Here is a 25045-nt window from a genome sequence, read left to right as displayed (position 1 = left end):
GTGCCGCTTGTCCATTTTATTATATTTTATTTTATTCAAATGTTTTTCATTTTTCATTTATTTTCTTCCAAGTTTGAAAATAAATGAAAAATAAATTTTATTGTCCATCCATTTACTACCGCTTGTTTTTGATTGATTGAATGATACTTTTATTAGTAGGTTGCACAGTTCAGTACATATTCCGTACAATTGACCACTAAATGGTGACACCACAATAAGTTTTTCAACTTGTTTAAGTCGGGGTCCACGCTTGTTGTCCCTTCTTATTCTATTTTATTTAAATATTTACTTTACATGTCTGTTTTATTATATTTTATTACAATATTTAGTTCACTAACTGTTAATTTGATTACATTTTTAGTTTTGTAGGAATTTAATTATCCATCCATTTCTACCGCTTGTCCAAACATAATATGATCATAACATCTAAGTATGTTAATAATGACTGGATTAATGAATCACATATTACAAAACTGATGTATATACTCATTCACATACGTCATTCTATTATAAAAAGGTCTTTAAATGAATGGATTAAATAAGCTTGGCTTCTTCCTACTCCTTTTCGGACATGATGTAAAGTGAATGATATGAAATTGTGTGATGTATTTTGCTGGAAGTGTGGTTATGTTTGAAATAAACTAAAGAAAGAAAAGAAAAAAGAATATCCAGTGGAAAAGGTTTTTGGGTAGAAGAAAATCTTTATTAATCATGAAGCTTGCTGCTTTTCAACAAACACACAACATTGTTGCTGACAGGTTGAATAAAACACTCAAGGCCTCAAACATGATTGTTTTAAGCTGCTGCAGATGACAGTGGGTAATATGCCAATCTTCTATGGAGCTGCAAATATACACAGAATTATTGTTTTTACTATGTAAGCACATCGTCACTGAAATGCAGTCATGAAGGTAAAAAAAAAAGCACATTTCAAATGACCGGTGTGTTACATTTACACACATAACTTCTTACATAGTAAAAAGGTTGTTTTGGAAACATTTACATGTATTTTACAAGCGGCCTCATGTCTTGACACTTAAGTCAAGTCATAAAAAGATAATTCCATCAAAAGCCTCATTCATGCTCATCATCAATTACAATCTTTTAGTTCATTCATAAGAATGTGTTGTCAAATAAGATATTTGAAAGACAAATCATTAAGATTGTTATAACAGCAATCAAAATATGACCCACTATAGGCTACGAATTGTGTCTTTTAAGTAGATAACAGACAGACAAATGTGTTGGTAGAAGAACATAATTAAAATATATCGTGTTAGCACTGGCATGATCACTCAATTCACGTTGTTCCTAAACTCAGCTGATGTCGATCGTCTGAAGCGGTGCTGAAGTCATTTTCATATGCAGGTTATGAATTTATAATGAAAACGTGCAATAAATAACTTATGCAGAAATTTTGGCCATCATATTGGCATAAAACAAGGCTTTTAAAACAAATCAATTTCATTTCAGGAGCTTTTAAAAAAAAAAAACACTCATTTAGTTGCAAAAAAAAATCTGCATTCTTCTCTTGGCCAAAACTCATGGATTCTGCAGCTCCGCCACTGACCACACTTATTCTGTTGCGATTGGTTAAGGGCTGCATAGAACAGTGTTTTTCAACCTTGTCTGAGCCAAGGCACATTTTTTTCATTGAAAAAATCCGGAGGCACACCACCAGCATAAAAGATAAAAAAATGTAACTCAGTAGCCATTATTGACAGTAAAAAGTTGTTCTCGCAATTGTTGGATATGACTTTAAACCATAACAAGCCATGCATCACTGTAGCGCTTGTCTCAAAGTAGATGTACTGTCACCATCTGTCACATCACGACGTGACTTATTGTGAGTTTTTAGTGTACTCCTGTGTGTAGTGTTTTAGTTCTTGCTCCTATTTTGTTGTTAATTGTCATGTCATGTATGGATGTACTTTGTGGACGCCGTCTGCTCCACACGCTGTAAGTCTTTGCTGTCGTCCAGCATTCATTAAATCACTCTAAAAAACACACTTTTATTCCATGGCCTTTAACATTTTGTGATCTCCATCCTGCTATGGCATCCCATAATGCACCTGCTGTAAACCTGTTTTTATGTTTTATTTATTTATTTTTATCGTGCTCTGTTTGTGTTGTGTTTGCTCGTTTTTCTTGGGTTATCTTTTAACCTACCTATTGTACAGCACTTTGGCTCCCCCTGCGGTAAATTTTAAATGTGCTTTATAAAAAAAGTTTATTTGATTCTGTTTTTCTTTACTTTGCAGCCGGTTCAGTTCAAAGGCCTACTGAAACCCACTACTACCGACCATGCAGTCTGATAGTTTATATATCAATGATGAAATATTAACATTGCAACACATGCCAATACGGCCGGTTTAGTTTACTAAATTGCAATAATAAATTATGCGCGAAAGTATCCTGCTAAAACGTCGTGGTATGATGACGCGTGACGTCACACATTGTAGAGGACATTTTATTCCAGTACCGTTCACAGCAATAAGTCGTCTCTTTTCATCGCATAATTCTACAGTATTATGGACATCTGTGTTGCTGAATCTTTTGCAATTTGTTCAATGATTAATGGAGACGTCAAAGAAGAAAGCTGTAGGTGGGAAGCGGTGTATTGCGGCCGCCTTTAGCAACACAAACACAGCCGGTGTTTCATTGTTTACATTCCCGAAAGATGACAGTGAAGCTTTACTATGGAACAGAGCGGTCAAGCGAATACGGTTGGATTGGACCACTCACACAAAGTACAGTGTATTATGCAGCGATCATTTCGAAAGATTGTGTTTCGAAGAGGGTCCCTTGTGAAGGGCAGAGATGGGCATCGCCACCACCCGTCGACTGGTGCTGAAGAAAGGTGCGGGGCCGACCATCAGGTTGTAAAGGTAAAAATACTTGTAACACAATGAGCAGATAAGGGATTTTCCAGAATTATCCTAGTAAATGTGTCTAATAACATCTGAATCGCTCCCACTGCCCTTTTTTTTTTCCTAGTCCTTCACTCTCACTTTCCTCATCCACAAATCTTTCATCCTCGCTCAAATTAATGGGGAAATCGTCGCTCTCTCGGTCCGAATCCCTCTCGCTGCTGGTGGCCATGATTGTAAACAATGTTCAGATGTGAGGAGCTCCACAACCCGTGACGTCACTTCCGGTACAGGCAAGGCTTTTTCATTAGCGACCAAAAGTTGGGAACTTTATCGTCGATGTTCTGTACTAAATCCTTTCAGCAAAAATATGGCAATATCGCGAAATGATCAAGTATGACACATAGAATGGACCTGCTATCCCCGTTTAAATGAGAAAATCTAATTTCAGTAGTCCTTTAAGTTTCGTTCTGTATAGCCATCCCTAAGCTTCAATGCCTTTTCTTAACGTATTTTGTTTATTACTGGTTTAAGCATTAGATACCTTTTCACCTGCATGTTGTGATCATGACAAACAGTGTTCCCGACATCTACGAAGCAAATAGCTTCCTACTGCCACCTACTGATATGGAAGTGTATTACACAGTTACTCTGCCGATCTCTTGACAGTACAGACAGTCAACAACGGCACATTAGCAGATTATATTTACTGGTTTGCCAAAAATATTTTTAACCCAATTAGGTGAAATTACATAATTTCCCAAGGCACACCAGACAATATCTCACGGTATACTAGTGTGCCGCGGCACAGTGGTTGAAAAACACTGGCATACAGCCATGCTTCCTCAATGAGTAAAGAAAAAATTGGGTATAAGTTGATAAATATTGGACAATCTGGCAAAATATGTTCACCAAAACAGAGAAGGAGTAATCGTGAGGTAGGTCTTTAGATACCTGGAAAACTAAACATATTCCTGTTGCTGCCTTGCTCGGATTCACGGTGGCATCAGATAGCATCTGTGAGCAGATAATACTGTATCATCTCTTTTTCTTTTGGACATATCAGGCCAGATCAGGTCTGTGGTGCATTCCTCACTCACGCTTTACGTGAGGGATGAGGCAAAAACTACACCCTATTAACATAAAAAAAAATAAAAAAAAATAAAACGCTACTGAGCAGTGATTAGTGCTGGAAACCGGGCAAGTTGTCATACATGAAAAGTCAACTTAAGTTGTGACGAGAGGAATTCAAACCGTTTCATGGAAATCTCATGGAAATCTCATGGAAATCTCATGAAATTCTCGTACTCGACCGTTCACAAGATTTAGGAGTTTGATATAGGAGTTTGATAAAAATAAAAGCAGGGATTGTTTTAAAACCACAGCAATCTCATGAGATGACACTTCCACATCATCGGAACCACTTAAGAAACATATACACAAGTCTGAAGTTGTACACATGTAGGGTGGGAACACTTTACATCAGGGGTCTCAAACTCACAGCCCCTTGCTGTACGTCAAATCATATTGTAGTGTAAATGCAGCCCGCGCACACTGGGCAGTTGCAAATAAAACAAAATTGTGGACAGAACACAAAATTCCGGTCCAAACACAAAAATGGCAACACAACAAATACACAGAGCGACTACTCCAAAACAAAATATATCAACTCTTAACACCTAACTTAAGCAAATTTTCTCAAAACATGCTGGGATCCAGTGTTCTGTCGACATGCGCTACCCATTAAAACAGCGCATCAATGCTAAAGTTTTCCTCGATCAAAGTAACAATCAAAATCAACTACTTTGTGTAGACTCACCTTGTGTAGACTGTCACTCACCCTACAAGTCATTATTTTGAATTATATTTCTTGAAAGGAGACATATGTAAGAATTTCATGTCAAGTCATCATTAAATGGCCCTGATATGTCAAAAGGCATTAATAAATCATCTTCTTTTCAAACACCTCTATAACTGATAACAGTAGTTCAGCCGGGATATGGTCATTTCAAATTTAGATTTACAGCCCTGAAATCTTGTTATTGTTGTCATTTCGATGCCCTTCCCTCAACCGTTTAAACCAATTAGAGAATCCATTAATGTGTCACATCCAGGTTGCTAGTTACGCACCGCCATCTTAGTATAGCTACTGCCACTGGTAAAGTTACTAAACATGTCATACCTTAGGAAATATAAAAGGCGTCGTTACGATTCTCAACTTATTCATGACAAAGCCAGGAACAAAACGAGGATTTGCATCAGTGATGGGTTTGAAAGATGGAGACGATCGAAGGCGTTTTTCATCTGATGCCAAACTTGCTAATTTCCTCCTTGATAGGTAAGTAAGCCAATTACGTTTTCTTATTACTTGTAATAAATGGAAACAGACATTTTGTATTTAACTACATAGTCCAATATAGTCTATGAACTTGACTAACAAAACTGGTATGTTCAGGTAACGAATGCTTAGCATGCTAGCCTGGTCAATGGGAGCATACACATCGACATATAGGCTAATAGGTGAAATATATTCCCATTAGCCTGTATGTCGGTGTGAAACTGAACTGACAGGGCAAAATATATTTTCGACAAATAAAACCTACATGGATATAGGTAGTGTCAGTGCCTATTTCGTTCTCAATATGCTGATACGCTGAGGAAATGGGTGAAACGTATGAAGACAGCCAAACCACATGATAAAATAATTCCTCGTTCGTGTTTGCATATTGTGGACTACATGTACCAAGTTATATGGCAATCTGAAACGTTTGAAACAGTAGCCTATAGGCACACCTTGGTTAAACTCCTCTTTAGTTTTGGGCGTACAATAGATTGCGAAGCATGTTATAATTATTTTCACCATTAGTTGTCGTTCGTTTGAGTCTTTGTTTTCTGATAGTACTGACAATAACCATATGATTGCCATTTGTTGTGATATTGTACGCAGGCATGACATACTTCTTTCTAAAAAAAGCCTAATTTCTGTCTAAAACGTGTTGGTTAGAGATTTGTTATTGACAAAACGCTTTTCTATTCAGATTTTATGGTCCAAGCACCTCAACCCCTAGTAAGAGGCAGTGGAAGTTGGAAGTTCCTTGGAGTAGGCCAGTCGATCGAGCTGGATTCGTTTGGGTATCTGGCAACCTTGGGGGGGACTACAGAATTTCGACCATGACTGCAGTACCATTTCTGGACAGATTCCGACATATGGCTCCTTTAATTGTGTCTTCTTACCAGTAAGCCTGTAGACACTTAAAGTGTAAGGAAGTTCACAATGAGGCAAATAATGTTACCCTAGATTGTGTTTCCATTGAAAATAGTAAATGGTAGCTTTTTTTTGATCATTTTGACAGAACACTGGCATAATTTCTGACCCAGCATGTTGCGGCATCTTTAATGTAAATAGTTGGAAAAAGTACATGTTTAGAGTTTAAACATATCATCCTTTAATAGTGATATTCGTTGCCCTATGCAGGGGTCTTCAATGTTTTCCAGGACAAGGACCCCCCCCCCCCCCCCAAATGGATGTAGGCAGCCCGACTCGCATGAATATAATAATATTATTATTCATACATGATTTTATTTCAAACTTACAAGGTACAGTGAGTATAATGGCTATGTCACTGCCATTTAAAAACTACACCGCACTGTGTTGGATCATTGTCTTTTTGTAATTAAAGACATTTACATTTGTGGAAAAATTGCGAGTGGGTATATAAAAAATATATAAAAAAATGTAAATCAACCTAAAAATTTCACGACACCCACTGCAGTATCTCTGCAGACCCCTGCCCTGCAGTGTGTGTGTTTGTTGGCTAGTTGTTCCTTTAAGCAAGCTGAAGTGTCTCTGAAAATCTTCGGAATAACCCGTCAGTGTCAAAAAATAACTTTCCTTTTTTTCTCTAATGTATACATTTTGTATTTAAATTAATTGAGGCCTTCCATAGCTAAGGATCAAGTTAATATGTCTGTCATAATTTGGTTAGAATATGATTATGAAGTGAATACTTGACGTGCCAGGTAAATGGAGTTTGAGACCCCTGCTTGAAAGGAAGCAGTATTTTCTGCTTTTCTATTATTAAAAAGCATATTTGTACAACATCTGTTTGACACTGCGGGCTACTGTTAAAATGGAGCTTCCTGTGTTTTTAGATAGTATATCCATTGACATTTGCATACCCGCTCCCTCATACTGCAATGTGTCTTCTGCCAAGTCTGAACACAGAAGAAAAAAAAAAGTTTCTGGAGGGTTAATTTCTTCACCCAAAACAAGTTGGATTATTCCCAATCACAAAAAAAGTGAAGACCTGGTAGCTCCACTTTTCATCACAAGCAGCTGCATTGTCATATTATTATTAATTAATATTGATTCCTTGTATGCAAGCTTGTCCTTCATGATACTAAAGAGTCATCGCAGTAGACTTGTGGCTTAACGTAAATACTCCATTGCTCACGATTTACACCTTCTCGACTGCTTTATCTTTGTCCTCGTCTTCTTTCTTTTCTCCTGCATCCGCACAAGATGCTTCAGCCTTGCCGTCATTTCCTCCATCTTTATCTCCATCAGCTTCATCTTCGTCATCTTTGGACTCCTCATCCTGAAAGTACAAGACTGTGACAGTGCTGGGTCTCAAATGGAATGCTTGGGTCAGTACACTTCAATACGTAATACTGTAGGGTTGGACGGTATACCGGTACCTTTCTTTCATCCTAACACTACAGACTAGGGCTGGGCGATATATCGATATACTCGATATATCGCGGGTTTGTCTCTGTGCGATATAGAAAATGACTATATCGTGATATTCGAGTATACGTTCTCACGCAGTTGCTTTTAGCTGCGGGCATTACACTGCATGCTCTTCCCACTCTTTCTTGTCTCTCCTTCTCACGGACAACAAGCGCACCTTCTTACATACGTCACATACGTATACGCCCTCGCGGAGCAGAGAGGTAGCGGCATGGGTACCTTTAGCTGTGGTGCGAGTGGTAATACGAGAGAAAGAAGGTGCGAATCTGGTAACAAATAAAGGAATAATTAATTCCTAATAAAAAAAGCAGGGGGTCCATTGTCTGGCGGTGGTTTGGTTTCAAGTGGGAATATGTTGAACAGACAACCAAAATTTGTCAAGTGTGGGGCAAAAGCGTTGCTACAAAAAGTAGCATTACTGCTAATACGTAGCATCATTTAAAAAGTCACCTGTTAGAGAATGAAGAGTGAACACTCCGCATGTCAACATCTCCGTTCGGTGCCACACCAACAAAATGTCGAGGCAACCATTTCCACATCAACATCGTATGAAAAATATAGTGAAAAACATAAGGAGATAACGTCCGCAGCAACCTACCACATAGCGATTTGATTTCCTATTATGCAGCTCATTTTTATTTGACAGTTATTTAAGTATTTTGTGTGACATCATGCACAAAAGTGCACTAATAGCTTGTTTTAAAATGTCTCTGACAATCTTGCACTTTCTGTTTTGAAATGACATGAATGTTTGTGCCACTGCTTAATAACTGTTTAACAAATACAATTTTGGTCAATTGACTTAGTTGTGATTTCCTTCTCTGCATGAAAGTTTAAAAGTAGCATATAATATTGCAGAATGAACAAGAATGTTTTAATGTAGACACAGACTCATCATACTGCTGTGATTATATGCATCAAGTGTTCATTCAAGGCAAAGGCAAAATATCGAGATATATATATCGTGTATCGCGATATGGCCTAAAAATATCGAGATATTAAAAAAGGTCCACATCACCCAGCCCTAGGAAGAATGGCAAAAAACACAATTTCTACTGGTTAACAAAGAGGGTTTGTGAAGCGCAATATGGAGGTATTTGGGCTTCAAAACCAACGGTAAAAGGTGACACTTTAAACAAGAAAGCGCCGCACTTCAAGTGTTGCTTTAAAATGCGCCTTGCCAAACGTGGCGGTTAGTATTACCACCTTTGCTTCAAACTCAGGTAAAAATGTAAATAGACATTCAGATCTGCACAAGGAGTTTAAAGAGTGACAGGTAATAATGTAGATGTTTGGCTCCGGTGCAGACTGTCGACAAGGAGCACAGGGCAGACGTTCCCTTTGGGGTAGATGTTTTGGTCGAAGAGTAACCCTTCACTTTACAATGAGTCTTCTAAGCTCCGCTTTCCTGTCAGTATTCGAGGCCGCCAATTTGTGAAATTGTAGTTGCTTTATTATGAGTTTTGCAGGACACAACCAGACCCATTATTTTTCTACTGCGCAGTGCATGTGCTACTTCTCCCTCTCTTTACAGGCCCTCGCACTCACTGACGTCATTTAGACAACACGTTGTCATTCTCACAAACACATGTGCGCTACTCTCATAAGTTAACCCGCTCCCCTGCTGTGCAAATGTGATACGCAGACACGCACACAGCTGCTTGGATTGATGCCAAATATTAGCGAAGTTAAGACCGCCCATCTAACGTCAACCAGTGCAAGTAAAATGACTGAATTTGGTAACAAATTGCTCCAATTTGTGTTTCATCTTTAACAAATGTGTGTTTTACCTGCTATATGGCTTATCTGTGTACATCTATCCATAGTAATAAGTGTGTTTTTCTTAAATCACAAACCAGGATTGGCAACCATAATTTAAAAATAATTTAATAGTATGTTAATAAGCTTTTTTGTTATTTTCTAATCTAATTCTTGATTATGGAAAAGTGTAAATTGCTCTTTGGGCGCAACAAGAAAAACACCTGGTGTTCAATGCCCTTTAATTTCTATTTTAACCTTGTAAAATTGTTCTTTGAGTGCAATAGGAAACATATGTTTATTGTATTGTAAGCTTTTCTGTTAAAATGCTGCCAAAATGTAAATATTTTAGTAGTTCCCTTTATTTGGAAAAGTATCGCTGTACATTTTGGTACCGGTACAACCATAGTACACTATGTACTAAGTATCTAAATGTTAATGTTGACAGTGTAGCGCCGTCCCTAATTCATTACTGTCATTGTCATTACTGTACCTAAAATAACTGTATTGACCTTTTTCTTCTCTCCTTTTCAGTGGTTAATTAAGGCCACTTATCATCAACAGATGGATTGCCCCATAAAATATCTGACTGCTTATCAATGTTTCCTATACATTTATTAACTTGTGGCCACCACGAGTAAATGAACATTCTGCAAAGCAATGCGTGCCACTTTCGTTTTGAGCGTTTTCGAGGCGACACAGAGCCAGCCTGTCACATCGCACTGCACGGAGGTAATCAACGAAATAAAATGTTCAATGCCAGAAATATGAGGAAACTGAAAAACTGCCTAACAATTCCTCAATCTATCATTATTTTCCTACCTCTTGTCTCTCTCTATGTCGCAGGGAGTCTATTTGCACTCTGGCGGAGAACCGTGTATACTCTCGACCAGTGGTTCTTAACCTTGTTGGACATACCGAATCCTACCAGTTTCATATGTGCATTCACGGAACCTTTCTTTAGAAAAATATAAAATGTTTTCTTTCAAATTCAAGGCAGTTATGTTTTTTTACTGGTGCACAACAAATTACACACATACAAATGAGTCTGACTTCTGCTGTTGCCGTATCCATAAAGCTGATAAGGAGAAGTTTTTATTTACACGATGAGTCGGGTGTGTCTTGACCTCCGTGGCGCAAGCTCCGTCGAACCCCAAAGGCTGACTCACTAAACCCCTAGGGTTCGATCGGACCCAGGTTAAGAACCACTGCTCTAGACACGTCAAGACCTCACAAACTGTCATCCAGAATATGTATTTGAAGCCAGCGAAGCTAAGCATCAGTTTGTGAGGTATTTATGTTATTAAAAGTTAAAGGGATAGATGGGTAGTTAGTTAACTTTTCTAAGAAAGACCATTCAACAGACAGATGTAAACATGTCCACTGCAGAGGACACGACTTCTCATAAGTGAAGTGAAGTGATTTATATTTATATAGCGCTTTTCTCTAGTGACTCAAAGCGCTTTACATGGTGAAACCCAATATCTAAGTTACGTTTAAACCAGTGTGGGTGGCACTGGGAGCAGGTGGGTAAAGTGTCTTGCCCGAGGACGCAACGGCAGTGACTAGGATGGCGGAAGCGGGGATTGAACCTGCAACCCTCAAGTTGTTGGCACGGCCGCTCTACCAACCGAGCTATATAAAGTAAAAGTTGAAAGACACTAAAGTGAATATTATTTTTTTACACTTGTTATACTGGAGGTTTACATTGTCACTTCATTTTTTTTTTATATTTGCTTGAAAACAATGGATGTCTCTGCACTTAAAAATGTATGTTTATAGTGATAAATGATTACAACATTTTAGCATTATGTATGTGTTCAATTACGCTAAGTGTGTTTATCCTAAACATTCCTGCCACTTTTTAAATCTTTTTTTTTTTACATATACTGAATTAATATTGTACCATAACCTTAAAACCTTTACATCTTTCTGCCTTGGCTCTTGGTGAGGGCGGTCGCATTTCTTTTCCACTCCTGTCTTCTCCCTGCTTGCTCTCTTCGTCTTGTCTTGTCTACACTTTTTGTAGCCTCTTTCTCTGCGCTGTCCTCCAAATCTAAACACCAGACATGGAATTGATTAGCTGGACTCTCGACTCAAATGACAAAATCTTTTTGAGGTTCTGGGGAGCCTGGCTACCCTGACGGAAACATTGCTGCGGGGTACGTGAGAGACTCGTGGGTGAAATGGTGAATCATGTAACCGTGATCGCAGGGCATCGGCTGATTGGGCTTGGCATTGCACTGGTGTATAGTCAGATTCGGAAGACGATGGCTGCCACTCAAAGAGCCCTAAGGCTGCGTGTTGCAAAAATTGGATAAGAGAGATTGGACGATTAGAACAGACGAGCCATTAAAATGTCTGCTTGCTTGGAAAAACAACAATCCTCATCTACGATTTGACTCCCTCGAATGGCCTTGACGCTGCTAAAAACAGAAGAAGGCTGTTCTGAAAACATCCCCCGAGGATACCTCTGACTTCTGAACTTCGCTTGCTCTGCATGCAGAGCGGCTCCAGGCCTATAGACACAACAACACAACACCCTGGACAATGGACATATACACACACACACCCCACCCACGCCCTCACCAGCTTGATGCCCCTTAGGGCGAAGGATGGCTACCCTCCCTCCCTCTGTTGCAAGTTTTGTTGATTAACGTGTTTATGTGTGCTATGGCTATGAGGTTTTTTCCTTGGCCTCAGTCTGGACCCCTTCCCTGGAGTCCAGCCCTTGACTGATCTTTTTGTTGTTGTCTGTTTTCCCAGTACAAATATGATTTCCCTATCAAATGAATAAATAAATATTATTTCTAAAAATTGTTATCAAAAATGGTATCATTCAGAACACTCAGCATCAAGGGTTGGAATTGGAGGTTAAATCCACCAAAAATGATTCCTAGGCGTGGCCACTTCTGCTGCCCACTGCTCCCCTCACCTCCCAGTGGGTGATCTAGGGCAGGGGTCGGCAACCCGCGGCTCCGGAGCCGCATGTGGCTCTTTGATCACGCTGGTGTGGCTCAGCTGTGTACTTGCCGACCTTCCCGGATTAACAGGGAGATTTCTGACCTCAGTGTCTTTCCCTAAAATTGCCTGGGGTATGCATACTGCGATTTTCACTCTGACAGCAACATTGAGAGCGGGCCGTGATTAGATTAGATTAGATAGTACTTTATTCCGTCAGGAGAGTTCCTTCAGGAAAATTAAAATTTTCAGCAATACCCATAACATCTTCTAATACATGTAGTTTTGCCCGCTGTTACACAACACTATGTGCTTGCCGGCCGGTCACGTATTGTGTGAAACCTCTATTACAATCCTCAAGCGATTGCAAGGCATACTTGATCAACAGCCGTACAGGTTACACTGTGGTATAAACAACTTTAACACTCTTACTAATATGCGCCACACTGTGAACCCACACCAAAGAAGAATGACCAAAACATTTCGGGAAAACATCCGCACTGTAACACAATATAAAGACAACATAACAAATACCCACAATCCCATGCAACCCTAAGTCTTCCAGGCTACATTATTCACCCCCGCAAGCACCAAACCCCGCCCAACTCAATCGACGCAGGAGGGGGCAGGGGTTGGTGGTAGCTGGGTGTATAGTGTAGCCTGGAAGCGGTGCCGCGCCCAGGATTCATTTATGGTGATTTAACCCCCAATTCCAACCCTTAATGCTGAGTGCCAGGCAGGGAGGTAATGGGTCCCATTTTTATAGTCTTTGGTATGATTCGGTCGGGATTTGAACTCACGACCTACCGATCTCAGGGCGGACACTCTAACCCAGTGGTTCTTAACCTTGTTGGAGGTACTGAACCCCGTTAATTTCATATGCACATTCACCAAACCCCTCTTAATGAAAAATAAAATGTTTTTTTTGCCAAATTCAAGACAAAGTTAAGTGTTTTTGGTAACACTTTAGTATGGAGAACATATTTTAAGTCAGTGGTTCTCAAATGGGGATACACGTACCCTTGGGGGTACTTGAAGGTATGCCAAGGGGTGCGTGAGATTTTTAATAAATATTCTAAAAATAGCAATAATTCAGAAATCCTTTTAAAATATATTTATCGAATAATAATTCAACAAAATATGAATGTAAGTTCATAAACTGTGAAAAGAAATGCAACAATGCAATATTCAGTGTTGACAGCTAGATTTTTTTTGTGGACATGTTCCATAAATATTGATGTTAAAGATTTCTTTTTTTTGTGAAGAAATGTTTGGAATTAAGTTCATGAATCCAGATGGATCTCTATTACAATCCCCAAAGAGGACACTTTAAGTTGATGATTACTTCTATGTTTAGAAATCTTTATTTATTATTGAGTCACTTGTTTATTTTTCAACAAGTTGTACGTTATTTTTATATATTTTTTCCAAATAGTTCAAGAAAGACCACTACAAATGAACAATATTTTGCACTGTTATACAATTTAAGAAATCAGAAACTGATGACATAGTGCTGTATTTTACTTCTTTATCTCTTTATTTCAACCAAAAATGATTTGCTCTGATTAGGGGGTACTTGATTTAAAAAAAATGTTCACAGGGGGTACATCACTGAAAAAAGGTTGAGAACCACTGTTCTAAGTAACAAAGACTTAATTTAGAGGTTTTTGGATACTAGGGGAACATATTCTAAGTAATACAAACTTAATTTGGAGTTATTTGGTCAGGGTTAGAGGGTTAGGGTTATAATGAGGCCATGTCGAATAAGGCATCAATAAGTACTTAATAATGACTAGTTAAGAGCCACTATGTTACTAATTTACATGTTAATAAGCAACTAATTAATGGTGAATATGTAACCCATATTAAAATGTTACCATGTTTTTTTACTGGTGCACAAAATTACCCATCCATGAACGTCACCTTGTTCAAAGAACAAAACCGACACTAAGCTCACACTAGACTCCATAAACTCACAACAAATTACACACCTGCAAATCAGTGTGACTTCTGCTGTTGCCGTATCCGTAATATGCTGATAGGGAGAAGTTTTTATTGAGATGATAAATCGGGTGTGTTTTGACCTCTGCCGAGCCCCTGATGCCGACTCACCGAACCTCTAGGAACAGGGGTAGGGAACCTATGGCTCGCGAGCCAGATGTGTCTCTTTTGGTGACTCTCAGATAAATCTGAGCTGACATCGCTTGACACGATAAGCAATGAATAATTCCTCTTGTTAAAAATAACGTTCAAAATATAAAACATTCTCATGCTTTTTTATGTTCAAGAAGTTGCGTTAATGGTAAGAAGTAATTTATTTATTGTTGGTTAGAGTGGGGTTTGCCCTCCTGGGGGTTCTTCAGACCACCAAGCACCGACATGAGAACCTGTTTCAGCGTTACAATATTGTTTTATTTTTCAATAAGTCTCTCAGTTCCTTTCCAGCAATTGTCTTTTTCTCTTTCGTTTTCGCTCGCGCTCTGGCTCCAGTTTCACCCCCGTCCCTCCTCCGGGCTGCTGCTTATAACAGAGCGACAGGTGATCCGATACCAAGGCCGAGTTGGCCCATCTACGTACCTGTCGCTGATTTCGAGGCCGGTCCTGGCACACCCTGCTTCGCTGCAGGCCCACAGGCCACCTCCCCCTCCACAGTTAGCATCAGAATAGCAATATTATTCTAAAGAATAAGAGACTTATTATACTCTAGAGATGTTGGTCTTACTTAAAAATGCACGCGTTTAGTTTTGTTCAGTGTTAAAAAATATATATATATGTATGGCTCTTACAGAAATACATTTTAAAATATTTGGCTTTCTTGGCTCTCTCAGCCAAAAAGATTCCCGACCCCTGCTCTAGGGTTCGATCGAACCCAGGTTAAGAACCACTGCTCTAACCACTAGGCCAGCATGTTACCGCCCCTGGACTCAATCAATCAATCCAAAAGGGGGTCTGCTTCGCCCATGTGCGTGGGACGATGTTCCACAAGTGGGTTACCTGCTTGACACGGTTCCACCTCCGACTCGGAACCCGGGCCTTCATCCTTTTGGACAGCGCCAGCAGCTTGTTGTGTCTTTGTCTCCTCTTGGCCTTCTCGGTGGCTTCTTTCCGCTTCTCGTCCGCGCCGTCCGAGTCCGAATCATCTTGCCGCTGGAGCCGACTCTTCTTCAGTGGCTGCCCGGTCTTCTTCACTTTTACATCAGCCTTCTTTTCCTTCCCACGATCGTCATCATCTTTGCCGGTGCTGGAAGATGAGGACGATGACGAGGACGAGCTGTCCCGTCCTCCCAGGAAGGAGCGCTTCCTGCGAGTCACGGAGCGGCTGTGGTCGCTGGAAGTGTCCCCGGAGTCGGACCTTTTCCACTCGTCCTGGTCGCTGTCCTCCGGGGAGCTGTGGAAGTCGGACTGGGACCTGGAGGAGGAGGACGAGGAGAAGGAGCCTTCGTCACTGTCGTCCAGGATGGACGCCGGCAAGCCGATCTGCCGCTTCTTCGACAGGTCGGTCTTGGTTTTGCGCATCGAAGCGAACATTTTGCGCTTGTACAAACTCTCCATGTTTGCACACGCAGCGTGACGCCACTGACATCAAACAACAAGTACGCCGACTACACGCCGAGCTAGCGGCTTGAAAGTCTAAATGGGAGCTCGACCAGAAAAAAACTAAAACTTGCCGCCGCTAACTACTTTTACGCGACGTTACTTATACGCAGAAGCTGTCGTTTGATATTAGAATGAAGATTTATGACTCAAATTCAAGCGCGAAATGCTCGCGTTCTCTTCTTTGCTAGCAGTGTTATTGTTGTGGCTTCTGCTTCTTCTTCGCTGGAACCAACACAACAATAACTCACAGCGCCTCCGTGCGGCATTGAGGAAAAAAAATGATTTATTGAGCTGCCCGATGTGTCTGCGCATGCGCTTAAGCAGTGGTTCTCAATTTTTTTTCAGTGATGTACCCCAGTGGTCCCCAACTACCGGGCCGCAGAAGATTTTTTTATTCATTAAAAAAAAGAAAAAAAAATATATATATATTTATTTGTTAATATTGTATGTTGTTATTAGGGCTTCACGGTGGAGGAGGGATTAGTGCGTCTGCCTCACAATACGAAGGTCCTACACTCCCAGGCTTGGGATCTTTCTGTGTGAAGTTTGCATGTTCTCCCCGTGACTGCCTGGGTTCCCTCCGGGTACTCCGGCTTCCTCCCACTGCCAAAAACATGCACCTAGCTGGGGATAGGTTGATTGGCAACACTAAAGTTGGTCCTAGTGTGTGAATGTTGTCTGTCTATCTGTGTTGGCCCTGTGATGAAGTGGCGACTTGTCCAGGGTGTACACCACCTTCCGCCCGATTGTAGCTGAGATAGGCGCCAGCGCCCCCCGCGACCCCGAAAGGGAATAAGCGGTAGAAAATGGATGGATGGATATATAAATTACTTCACGGTAGAAGAGGGGTTAGTGCGTCTGCCTCACAATACGAAGTTCCTGCGGTCCTGGGTTCAAATCCAGGCTCGGGATCTTTCTGTGTGGAGTTTGCATGTTCTCCCCGTGAATGCGTGGGTTCCCTCCGGGTACTCCGGCTTCTTCCCACTTCAAAAGACATGCACCTGAGGATAGGTTGATTGGCAACACTAAATTGGCCCTAGTGTGTGAATGTGAGTGTGAATGTTGTCTGTCTATCTGTGTTGGCCCTGCGATGAGGTGGCGACTTGTCCAGGGTGTACCCCGCCTTCCGCCCGATTGTAGCTGAGATAGGCGCCAGCGCCCCCCGCGACCCCGTAAGGGACAAGCGGTAGAAAATGGATGGATATATATATATATATATATATATATATATATATATATATATATATATACACACATACATTCAGGTGCTGTTTATATTATTAGAATATCATGAAAAAGTTGATTTATTTCAGTAATTATATTCAGAACGTGAAACTTACATATTATATCAATTCATTACACACATAGTGATATATTTGAAATGTTTATTTCTTTAAATTTTGATGATAAGTACTGACAATTACTGAAAATCCCAAATTCAGTATCTCAGAAAATTAGAATATTAGTTACGACTAGTACCAAAAAATATTTTTTAGAAATGTGTGCCAACTGAAAAGTATGAACATGGAAAGTTTCAGCATGTACGGCAATCAATACTAAGTTGCAGCTCCTTTTGCCTGAATTGCTGCAGCAATACGGCGTGGCATGGAGTCCACCAGTCTGTTGCACTCCTCAGGTGTTATGAGAGCCCAGGTTGCTTTAATAGTGGCCTTCAGCTCTTCAGCATTGTTGGGTCTGGCATCTCACATCTTCCGCTTCACAATACCCTATAAGTTTTCTATGGGGTTAAGGTCAGGTGAGTTTGCAGGCCAATCAAGAACAGGGATACCATGGTCCTTAAACCAAGTACTGGTAGATTTGGCACTGTGTGCAGGTGCCAAGTCATGTTGGAAAATGAAATCTTCACCTCCATAAAATTGGTCCGCGGCAGGCAGCATAAAGTGTTCTAAAACTTCCTGGTAGACTGCTGCATTGACCAAAGGAGATACAAAATTTACTTTCATCTGAAAACATAACTTTGGACAACTCAGCAGCAGTCCAGTCCTTTTTGTCTTGAGCCCAGGCGAGACGCTTTTGACGTTGTTTCTTATTCAAGAGTGGCTTTACACAAGGAATGCGACAGCTGAAGCCCATATCTTGCATACGTCGGTGCGTGGTGGTTCTTGAAGCACTGACTCCAACTGCAGTCCACTCTTTGTGGATCTCCCACACATTTTTGAATCGGTTTTGTTTGACAATCCTCTCCAGGGCGCGGTTATCCCTCTTGCTTGTACACTTTTTTGTACCACATCTTTGTCTTCCCTTCGCCTTTCTATTAATGTGCTTGGACACAGAGCTCTGGGAACATCCAACCTCTTTGGCAATGACCTTTTGTGTCTTGCCCTCCTTCTTTAAAGTATCAATGGTCATCTTTTGGACAGTTGTCAAGTCAGCAGTCTTCCCCATGATTGTGTGTCATACAGAATCAAAACGAGAGACCATTTAAAGGCTTTTCCAGGTGTTTTGAGTTAGTTAGCTAATTAGAGTGTGGCAGCAGGTGTCTTCAATATCTGACCTTTTCACCATATTCTAATTTTCTGAGATGTTGAATTTAGGGTTTTCGTTGGTTGTCAGCTATAATCATCTCCTTTTTGGCAAAAAAAACACTTGAAATGTATCAGTCTGTTTGGAATGAATGTATACATTCTACAAGTTTGACTTTCTAAATAGAATTAATGAAATAAATCAACTTTTTCATGATATTCTAATAATATGACCAGCACATGTGTATATATATATGTATATATATACATATATATATATATACCGTCTACTATATGTATATATGTATACCATATGTATGTATATGTACACGTGTATATATGTAAACCCAAACGTGTAAATCGTAAATAAAAAACAAATACATTGTTATATATATCCTTTTCAACCTATATTCAATTGAATAGACTGCAAAGACTAGATGTTTAATGTTCGAACTGAGAAACTAAATTGTTTTTGCAAATAATCATTAACTTCGAATTTAATGGCAACACATTGCAAAAAAAGTGGGCACAGGGGCATTTTTACCACTGTGTTACATGGCCTTTCATTTTAACAACACTCAGTAAACCTTTGGGAACTGAAGAGACCAATTTTTTAGCTTTTGAGGTGGAATTATTTCCCATTCTTGCTTGATTTACAGCTTAAGTTGTTCAACAGTCCGAGGTCTCCTTAGTGATATTTTAGGCTTCATAATGCGCACACAATTTCAATGGGAGACAGGTCTGGACTACAAGCAGGCCAGTCTTGTACCCGCACTCTTTTACTACGAAGCCACGCTGTTGTAACACGTGGCTTGGCATTGTCTTGCTGAAAAAAATCAGGGCCGTCCATGAAAAATACCTTGCTTGGATGGCAACATATGTCGCCCCAAAACCTGCATGTACCTTTCAGTATTAATGGTGCCTTCACAGATGTGTAAGTTACCCATAATGATAATAATAATAATAATAATGGATTAGATTTATATTGCGCTTTTCTATTGTTAGATACTCAAAGCGCTCACAGTGAATTGGGAACCCATCTTTTATTCACACCTACACAGATGCTGGCTTTTCAACTTTGCGCCTTTGCATCAGTCCATCTTTGATGAGCTCGGGCCCAGCGAAGTCGGCAGCATTTCTGGGTGTTGTTGATAAATGGCTTTCGCTTTGCGTAGTAGTTTTGACTTGCACTTAAAGACGTGGCAACAAACAGTGTTTTTCTGAATTGTTCCTGAGCCAATGTGGTGATATCCTTGACACACCGATGCCGCTTTTTGATGCAGTACCGGATGAGGGATCCAAGGTCACGGCCTTGCCTCTTACGTGCAGTGATTTCTCCAGATTCTCTGAACCTTTTGATGATATTACGGTGCGTAGATAGTGCAATCCCTGAATTCCTTGCAATAGCTCGTTGAGAAGCGTTTGTTCTTAAACTGTTGGACAATTTGTTCACAAAGTGGTGACCCTCGCCCCATCCTTGTTTGTGAATGACTGAGCATTTCATGGAAGCTGCTTTTATACCCAATCATGGCACCCACCTGTTCCCTATTAGCCTGTTCACCTGTGGGATGTTCCAAAAAAAGTGCTTGATGAGCATTCATCAAATTTCTCAGTCTTTTTTGCCACTTGTGCCAGCTTTTTTTGAAACATGTTGCAGGCATCAAATTCCAAATGAGCTAATATTTGCAAAAAATAACAGTTTACCAGTTCGAAGATTAAGTACCTAGTCTTCGGAGTCTATTTAATTGAATGTATTCTGTCGTTATTTACAATTTACTTAACGTGCCAACTTCACTGGTTTTGGGTTTTGTAATATTGAATTACTACCAAAAGCCTTTATAACGCTTCAAGATGATAAAAAAATATATTCTAATGTTCTCAAATAATCCATACACAAAAACAATTTAATGCTCGTATCATCTGTAAGAAGAAATACTTTTTGAAATGTACAAAAAAAAAATGATACATAATGCTGCAGTACTGACATGACATGATAGAATGTGGACTATTCAGTCAATAAACTACTATTCATCTTGTTAAGTGAAGATGAAATCAAGACTTCTGTGCCAGGATGGTACTGAGTTTAATCTTTCCATCCATGGAGGCGGTGAGGCAAGTGCCGCAGTCCAAGGCCGAGCACCAATCGACTGTCACCACCGGTGCTTTGTGTCCACCCAGCGACAACACGCTCTTCAGTGCTTCTTCTCCATTGGTCAGCTGGGGATACATGGAACGCTTGTTTTAACATAATTCAGATAAAAATAGCCAAGTCTCATATTGCAGTGGTTCTCAAAAGGGGGTATGCGTACTCCTGGGGGTACTTGAAGGTATGCCAAGGGGTACGTGACATTTTTTAAAATATTCTAAAAATAGCAAAAATTCAAAAATCCTTTATAAATATATTTATTGAATAATACTTCCAGTTCATGAATCCAGATGGATCTCTATTACAATCCCCAAAGAGGACACTTTAAGTTGATGATTACTTCTATGTGTAAAAATATTTATTTAACAAGTTTTTATTTATTTTTATATATTTTTTTCCAAATACCGTATTTCCTTGACTTGCCGCAGGACATATAGTATGTGCCTGCCTTGAATTACTGCCGGGTCAAACTCGCTCTCCAAAATAATTAGCGCATGCTTAGTATTACCGCCTGGTCAAACTTGTGACGTCACGAGTGACACTTCCCCTGTCATCATTTTTAAAATGGGGGAGGCTGATTTCAATACCGGTAATTTGAAATCACATAAAGGGAAGAAGATTAAAAGTTATTCATTAGGATTTAAGGTCCAAGCTTACATCACACTCAAATTTTTACTGCATGCCTTTGGTAAGTGCCGGAGTGAGAAGAGGTTTTAAAATAATTAGCGCATGCTTACTTTTACCGCATACCTTTGGTAAGCGCAGGAGTGAGAAGAGGTTTTAAATTAATTAGCGCCCCGACAACAATTCAAGGAAATACGGTTGTTCAAGAAAGACCACTACAAATGAGCAATATTTTGCACTGTTATACAATTTAATGAATCATAAACTGATGACATAGTGCTGTATTTTACTTCTTTATCCCTTTTTTTTAACCAAAAATGATTTGCTCTGATTAGGCGGTACTTGAATTAAAAACAAAATTCACAGGGGGTACATCACTGAAAAAAGGTTAAGAACCACTGTCATATTGGATCATTTCATAATGATAAGTAAGCAGAAGAAGTAGAAACGAGTTGTGTTTACATTGTAAATGAGTCCTCCAGAGCTGGAACAGGTGAGGACGTGTTGTCCTTCTGAGTCGAAGGCGAAGAGATGACCTCGGGGAACTTGAACCTGAATAAAAGTTCAATCATATGCAATTAAATTTCTCTCTTTTGTCAAATCTATTGTAAATAAATAAATGATAAATGGGTTGTACTTGTATAGCGCTTTTCTACCTTCAAGGTACTCAAAGCGTTTTGACACTACTTCCACATTTACCCATTCACACACACATTCACACACTGATGGAGGGAGCTGCCATGCAAGGCGCCAACCAGCACCCATCAGGAGCAAGGGTGAAGTGTCTTGCTCAGGACACAACGGACGTGACGAGGTTGGTACTAGGTGTGGATTGAACCAGGGACCCTCGGGTTGCGCACGGCCACTCTTCCACTGCGCCTATACCTAGGCTTAGGAGTTCCTCAGCTCACCATTTTTTGGGGAATCTAGCTGTCTCTTGGCAAATTGTTATATTTTATAATGCAAGCAAAAATTCAGGTTAAGAACCAGCATCCGATACTTTGCTATTATTAGTCTTCATAGAGAATGTCAAAGTGAATCCTGTAAGATCCGACCGACACATCTGGTGTCTCACTCCCTAGCATTAGCTTATAGCTGGCAAGACCAAACGTTGATTTTCCATCCATAGGTGTGAAAAGAAAGTACCGTATTTTCTGGACAATAGGGCGCACCGGATTATAAGGCGCACTGCCGATGAGCGGGTCTATTCAGGTCTTTTTTCATACAAAAGGCGCGTCGGATTATAAGGATGATTAAAGGCCTACTGAAACCCACTACTACCGACCACGCAGTCTGATAGTTTATATATCAATGATGAAATATTAACATTGCAACACATGCCAATACGGCCTTTTTAGTTTTGAATTTCCCGCGAAGTATCCTGTTGAAAACGTCGGTATGACGACGCGTATGATGACGCGTGTGCGTAACGTCTCGGATTGTAGCGGACATTTTTTTCCAGCCCGATCCAAGCTATAAGTAGTCTGCTTTAATCGCATAATTACACAGTATTCTGGACATCTGTGTTGCTGAATCTTTTACAATTTGTTCAATTAATAATGGAGATGTCAAAGAAGAAAGATGTAGGTGGGAAGCGGTGTATTGCGGCTGCCTTTAGCAACACAAACACAGCCGGTGTTTTCTTGTTTACATTCCCGAAGATGAAGCTTTACTATGGAACAGAGCGGTCAAACGAACAGGGTTCCCGACCACATGTCAACCGGAGGGTTCGGTGAGAAAATTGTGGTAATAAATCAGCCCTTACCGTAGACATGAGCGGAGCTTGCGTGGTTCCTCGTGTAAAAGAGGTAGCTGCGACTCTCTTGCCTCCTCCGTGGCTTCCCTCAGAGACACTGGCGGTCACCACACTCATGGCCACACGCCTCCGACTTTCAGGTACGACAGTATAATCTCACTACAACACTAGTAACACAATAAGCAGATGAGGGATTTTCCAGAATTATCCTAGTAAATGTGTCTAATAACATCGGCATCGCTTCCACTGCACAGTCTTTTTTTTTCTTTTCTTTTTTCTAGTCCTTCACTCTCACTGTCCTCATCCACGAATCTTTCATCCTCGCTCGAATTAATGGGGAAATCGTCGCTTTCTCGGTCCGAATCATTCTCGCTGCTGGTGGCCATGATTGTAAACAATGTGAGGATGTGAGGAGCTCCACAACCCGTGACGTCACGCGCACATCGTCTGCTACTTCCGGTAAAGGCAAGGCTTTTTTATTAGCGACCAAAAGTTGCGAACTTGTCCTCTACTAAATCCTTTCAGCAAAAATATGGCAATATCGCGAAATGATCAAGTATGAAAAATAGAATGGACCTGCTATTCCCGTTTGAATAAGAAAATCTCATTTCAGTAGGCCTTTAAAGGGGTCACATTATGATTTTTTTCTCAATTTAAAACACTTCATTGTGGTCTACATAACATGTAATGGTGGTTCTTTGGTCAAAATGATGCACAGATTATATTTTACAGATCATCTTCAAGTTGCTTTCTGACAGTCGCTTCCGGATACGCCGTTTTGTGGGCGGTCTTATTTACGTGGCTCACTTTCAGCGGGGTCTTCTCTCCCTCATCTTTGTTGTAGCGGTGTAGCGAGCAAGGACAGGAGTGGAAGAAGTGTCAAAAGATGGAGCTAACGGTTTTAAGGACATTCACACTTTACTTCAATCAATAACGGAGCAGCATCTTCTCACCTGTGGCTCACTAGTGCAACAACGCCGGAAATGTGTCCCGTGAAAAAAAGTCCCACCAGAACGCTCTAATAATCAATCAATCAATCAATCAATGTTTACTTATATAGCCCTAAATCACTAGTGTCTCAAAGGGCTGCACAAACCACTATGACATCCTCGGTAGGCCCACATAAGGGCAAGGAAAACTCACACCCAGTGGGACGTCGGTGACAATGATGACTATGAGAACCTTGGCGAGGACGAAAGCAATGGATGTCGAGCGGGTCTAACATGATACTGTGAAAGTTTAATCCATAATGGATCCAACACAGTCACGAGAGTCCAGTCCAAAGCGGATCCAACACAGCAGCGAGAGTCCCGTTTACAGCAGAGCCAGCAGGAAACCATGATCAGCAGCGCAGGGATGTCCCAAGCTGATACACAGGCAAGCTGTCCATCCTGAGTCCCGACTCTGGACGATAACAAAAGTTCCATTGGTGAATATCTAAACCCACTACACTGGTAGTTTTTAGAGCTTCCATAGCGAAATATAAGTTAGAACTTTACGCTACATTATATTATAAATGGCAACCGCAGAGGGTTAATGCCCCATAACAAGAAGTTAGTCAACAAGAGGCCTATTGACTACGGCATCGACACGGACTACAGTGGCGGATTTGCGCAAATTTTCAGGACTTACTGTATGCAGATCTCAAATACACATCAGCAGGTAAGAAAAGTTGGTTTTGCATAATATTGTGAAACAAAACGCCAGATACTATGTCTGCTAATGGGTGCCATTTTGCGGTCCTAAAACACAGACCATAGTAATACTTGTATCTCTGACTGCGGTAGCTGTCATCCAACATCCGACAATCCATCAAGCGATGCGGCTTCAAAGTCGTACTAAAACATGTTGACAGATTTTTGAACACTGTGTGTAATGTTCTTTATTTTCAATGGAACATTTAAAGTTTTGTTGTTGTTTACTAGCGTCATATTGCAGTCTACACATATGTTGTATGTGTAGACTGTGTGCCCTGATGTGGGCTCTGAACCGAGGTGTCCTTGTGAATTGTGCAGCCCTTTGAGACACTTGGGATTTAGGGCTGTATAAATAAACGATTGATTGATTGATTGATGTTGTAAAAATGAGTACAATGAATAT

General features: G+C 40.4%; 2 protein-coding genes across 3 annotated transcripts in view; both read right to left on the bottom strand.

Annotated features, from left to right (window-relative positions):
* Nucleotides 1-681: 681 nt before the first annotated feature.
* Nucleotides 682-16178, bottom strand: ccdc82 (coiled-coil domain containing 82). Of its 2 annotated transcripts, none has more exons than XM_061876867.1 (2): nt 15334-16178; nt 682-7482 (listed from the first exon to the last, which is right to left on the bottom strand). In XM_061876867.1, the coding sequence occupies exons 1-2, from the start codon at nt 15889-15891 to the stop codon at nt 7321-7323; spliced, it is 720 nt and encodes a 239-aa protein (XP_061732851.1). In that variant the 5' UTR covers nt 15892-16178; the 3' UTR covers nt 682-7320. The 2 variants fall into 2 exon arrangements, with proteins under 2 accessions (XP_061732851.1, XP_061732852.1); XM_061876868.1 differs by having other exon boundaries at nt 682-7468; nt 15334-16176.
* A 4126-nt stretch (nt 16179-20304) lies between these two features.
* Nucleotides 20305-25045, bottom strand: part of wdr91 (WD repeat domain 91) — a 44886-nt gene continuing 40145 nt past the window's right edge. The window contains exons 17-18 of the mRNA XM_061876865.1: nt 21652-21741; nt 20305-20636 (exon numbers count right to left, since the gene is read on the bottom strand). Of these exons, the coding sequence (XP_061732849.1) occupies nt 20472-20636; nt 21652-21741 (255 nt within the window). The 3' untranslated portion in view covers nt 20305-20471. The remainder of the gene's footprint in view (nt 20637-21651; nt 21742-25045) is intronic.

Source organism: Nerophis ophidion, linkage group LG17 (genome assembly GCF_033978795.1).
Source record: "Nerophis ophidion isolate RoL-2023_Sa linkage group LG17, RoL_Noph_v1.0, whole genome shotgun sequence".
NCBI classification, from domain to species: Eukaryota; Metazoa; Chordata; class Actinopteri; order Syngnathiformes; family Syngnathidae; genus Nerophis; species Nerophis ophidion.
This window is presented reverse-complemented; position numbering and strand designations above follow the sequence as displayed.

What these genes read in the sequence shown, in the direction of transcription:
- ccdc82 (XM_061876867.1), bottom strand. Translation starts at nt 15,891, where the DNA reads ATGGAGAGTTTGTACAAGCGCAAAATGTTCGCTTCGATGCGCAAAACC. An exon ending in GGTGGAACCGTGTCAAGCAG is followed by an intron (nt 7,483 to 15,333) that starts GTAACCCACTTG and finishes GCACTGTCACAG; the next exon opens with TCTTGTACTTTCAGGATGAG.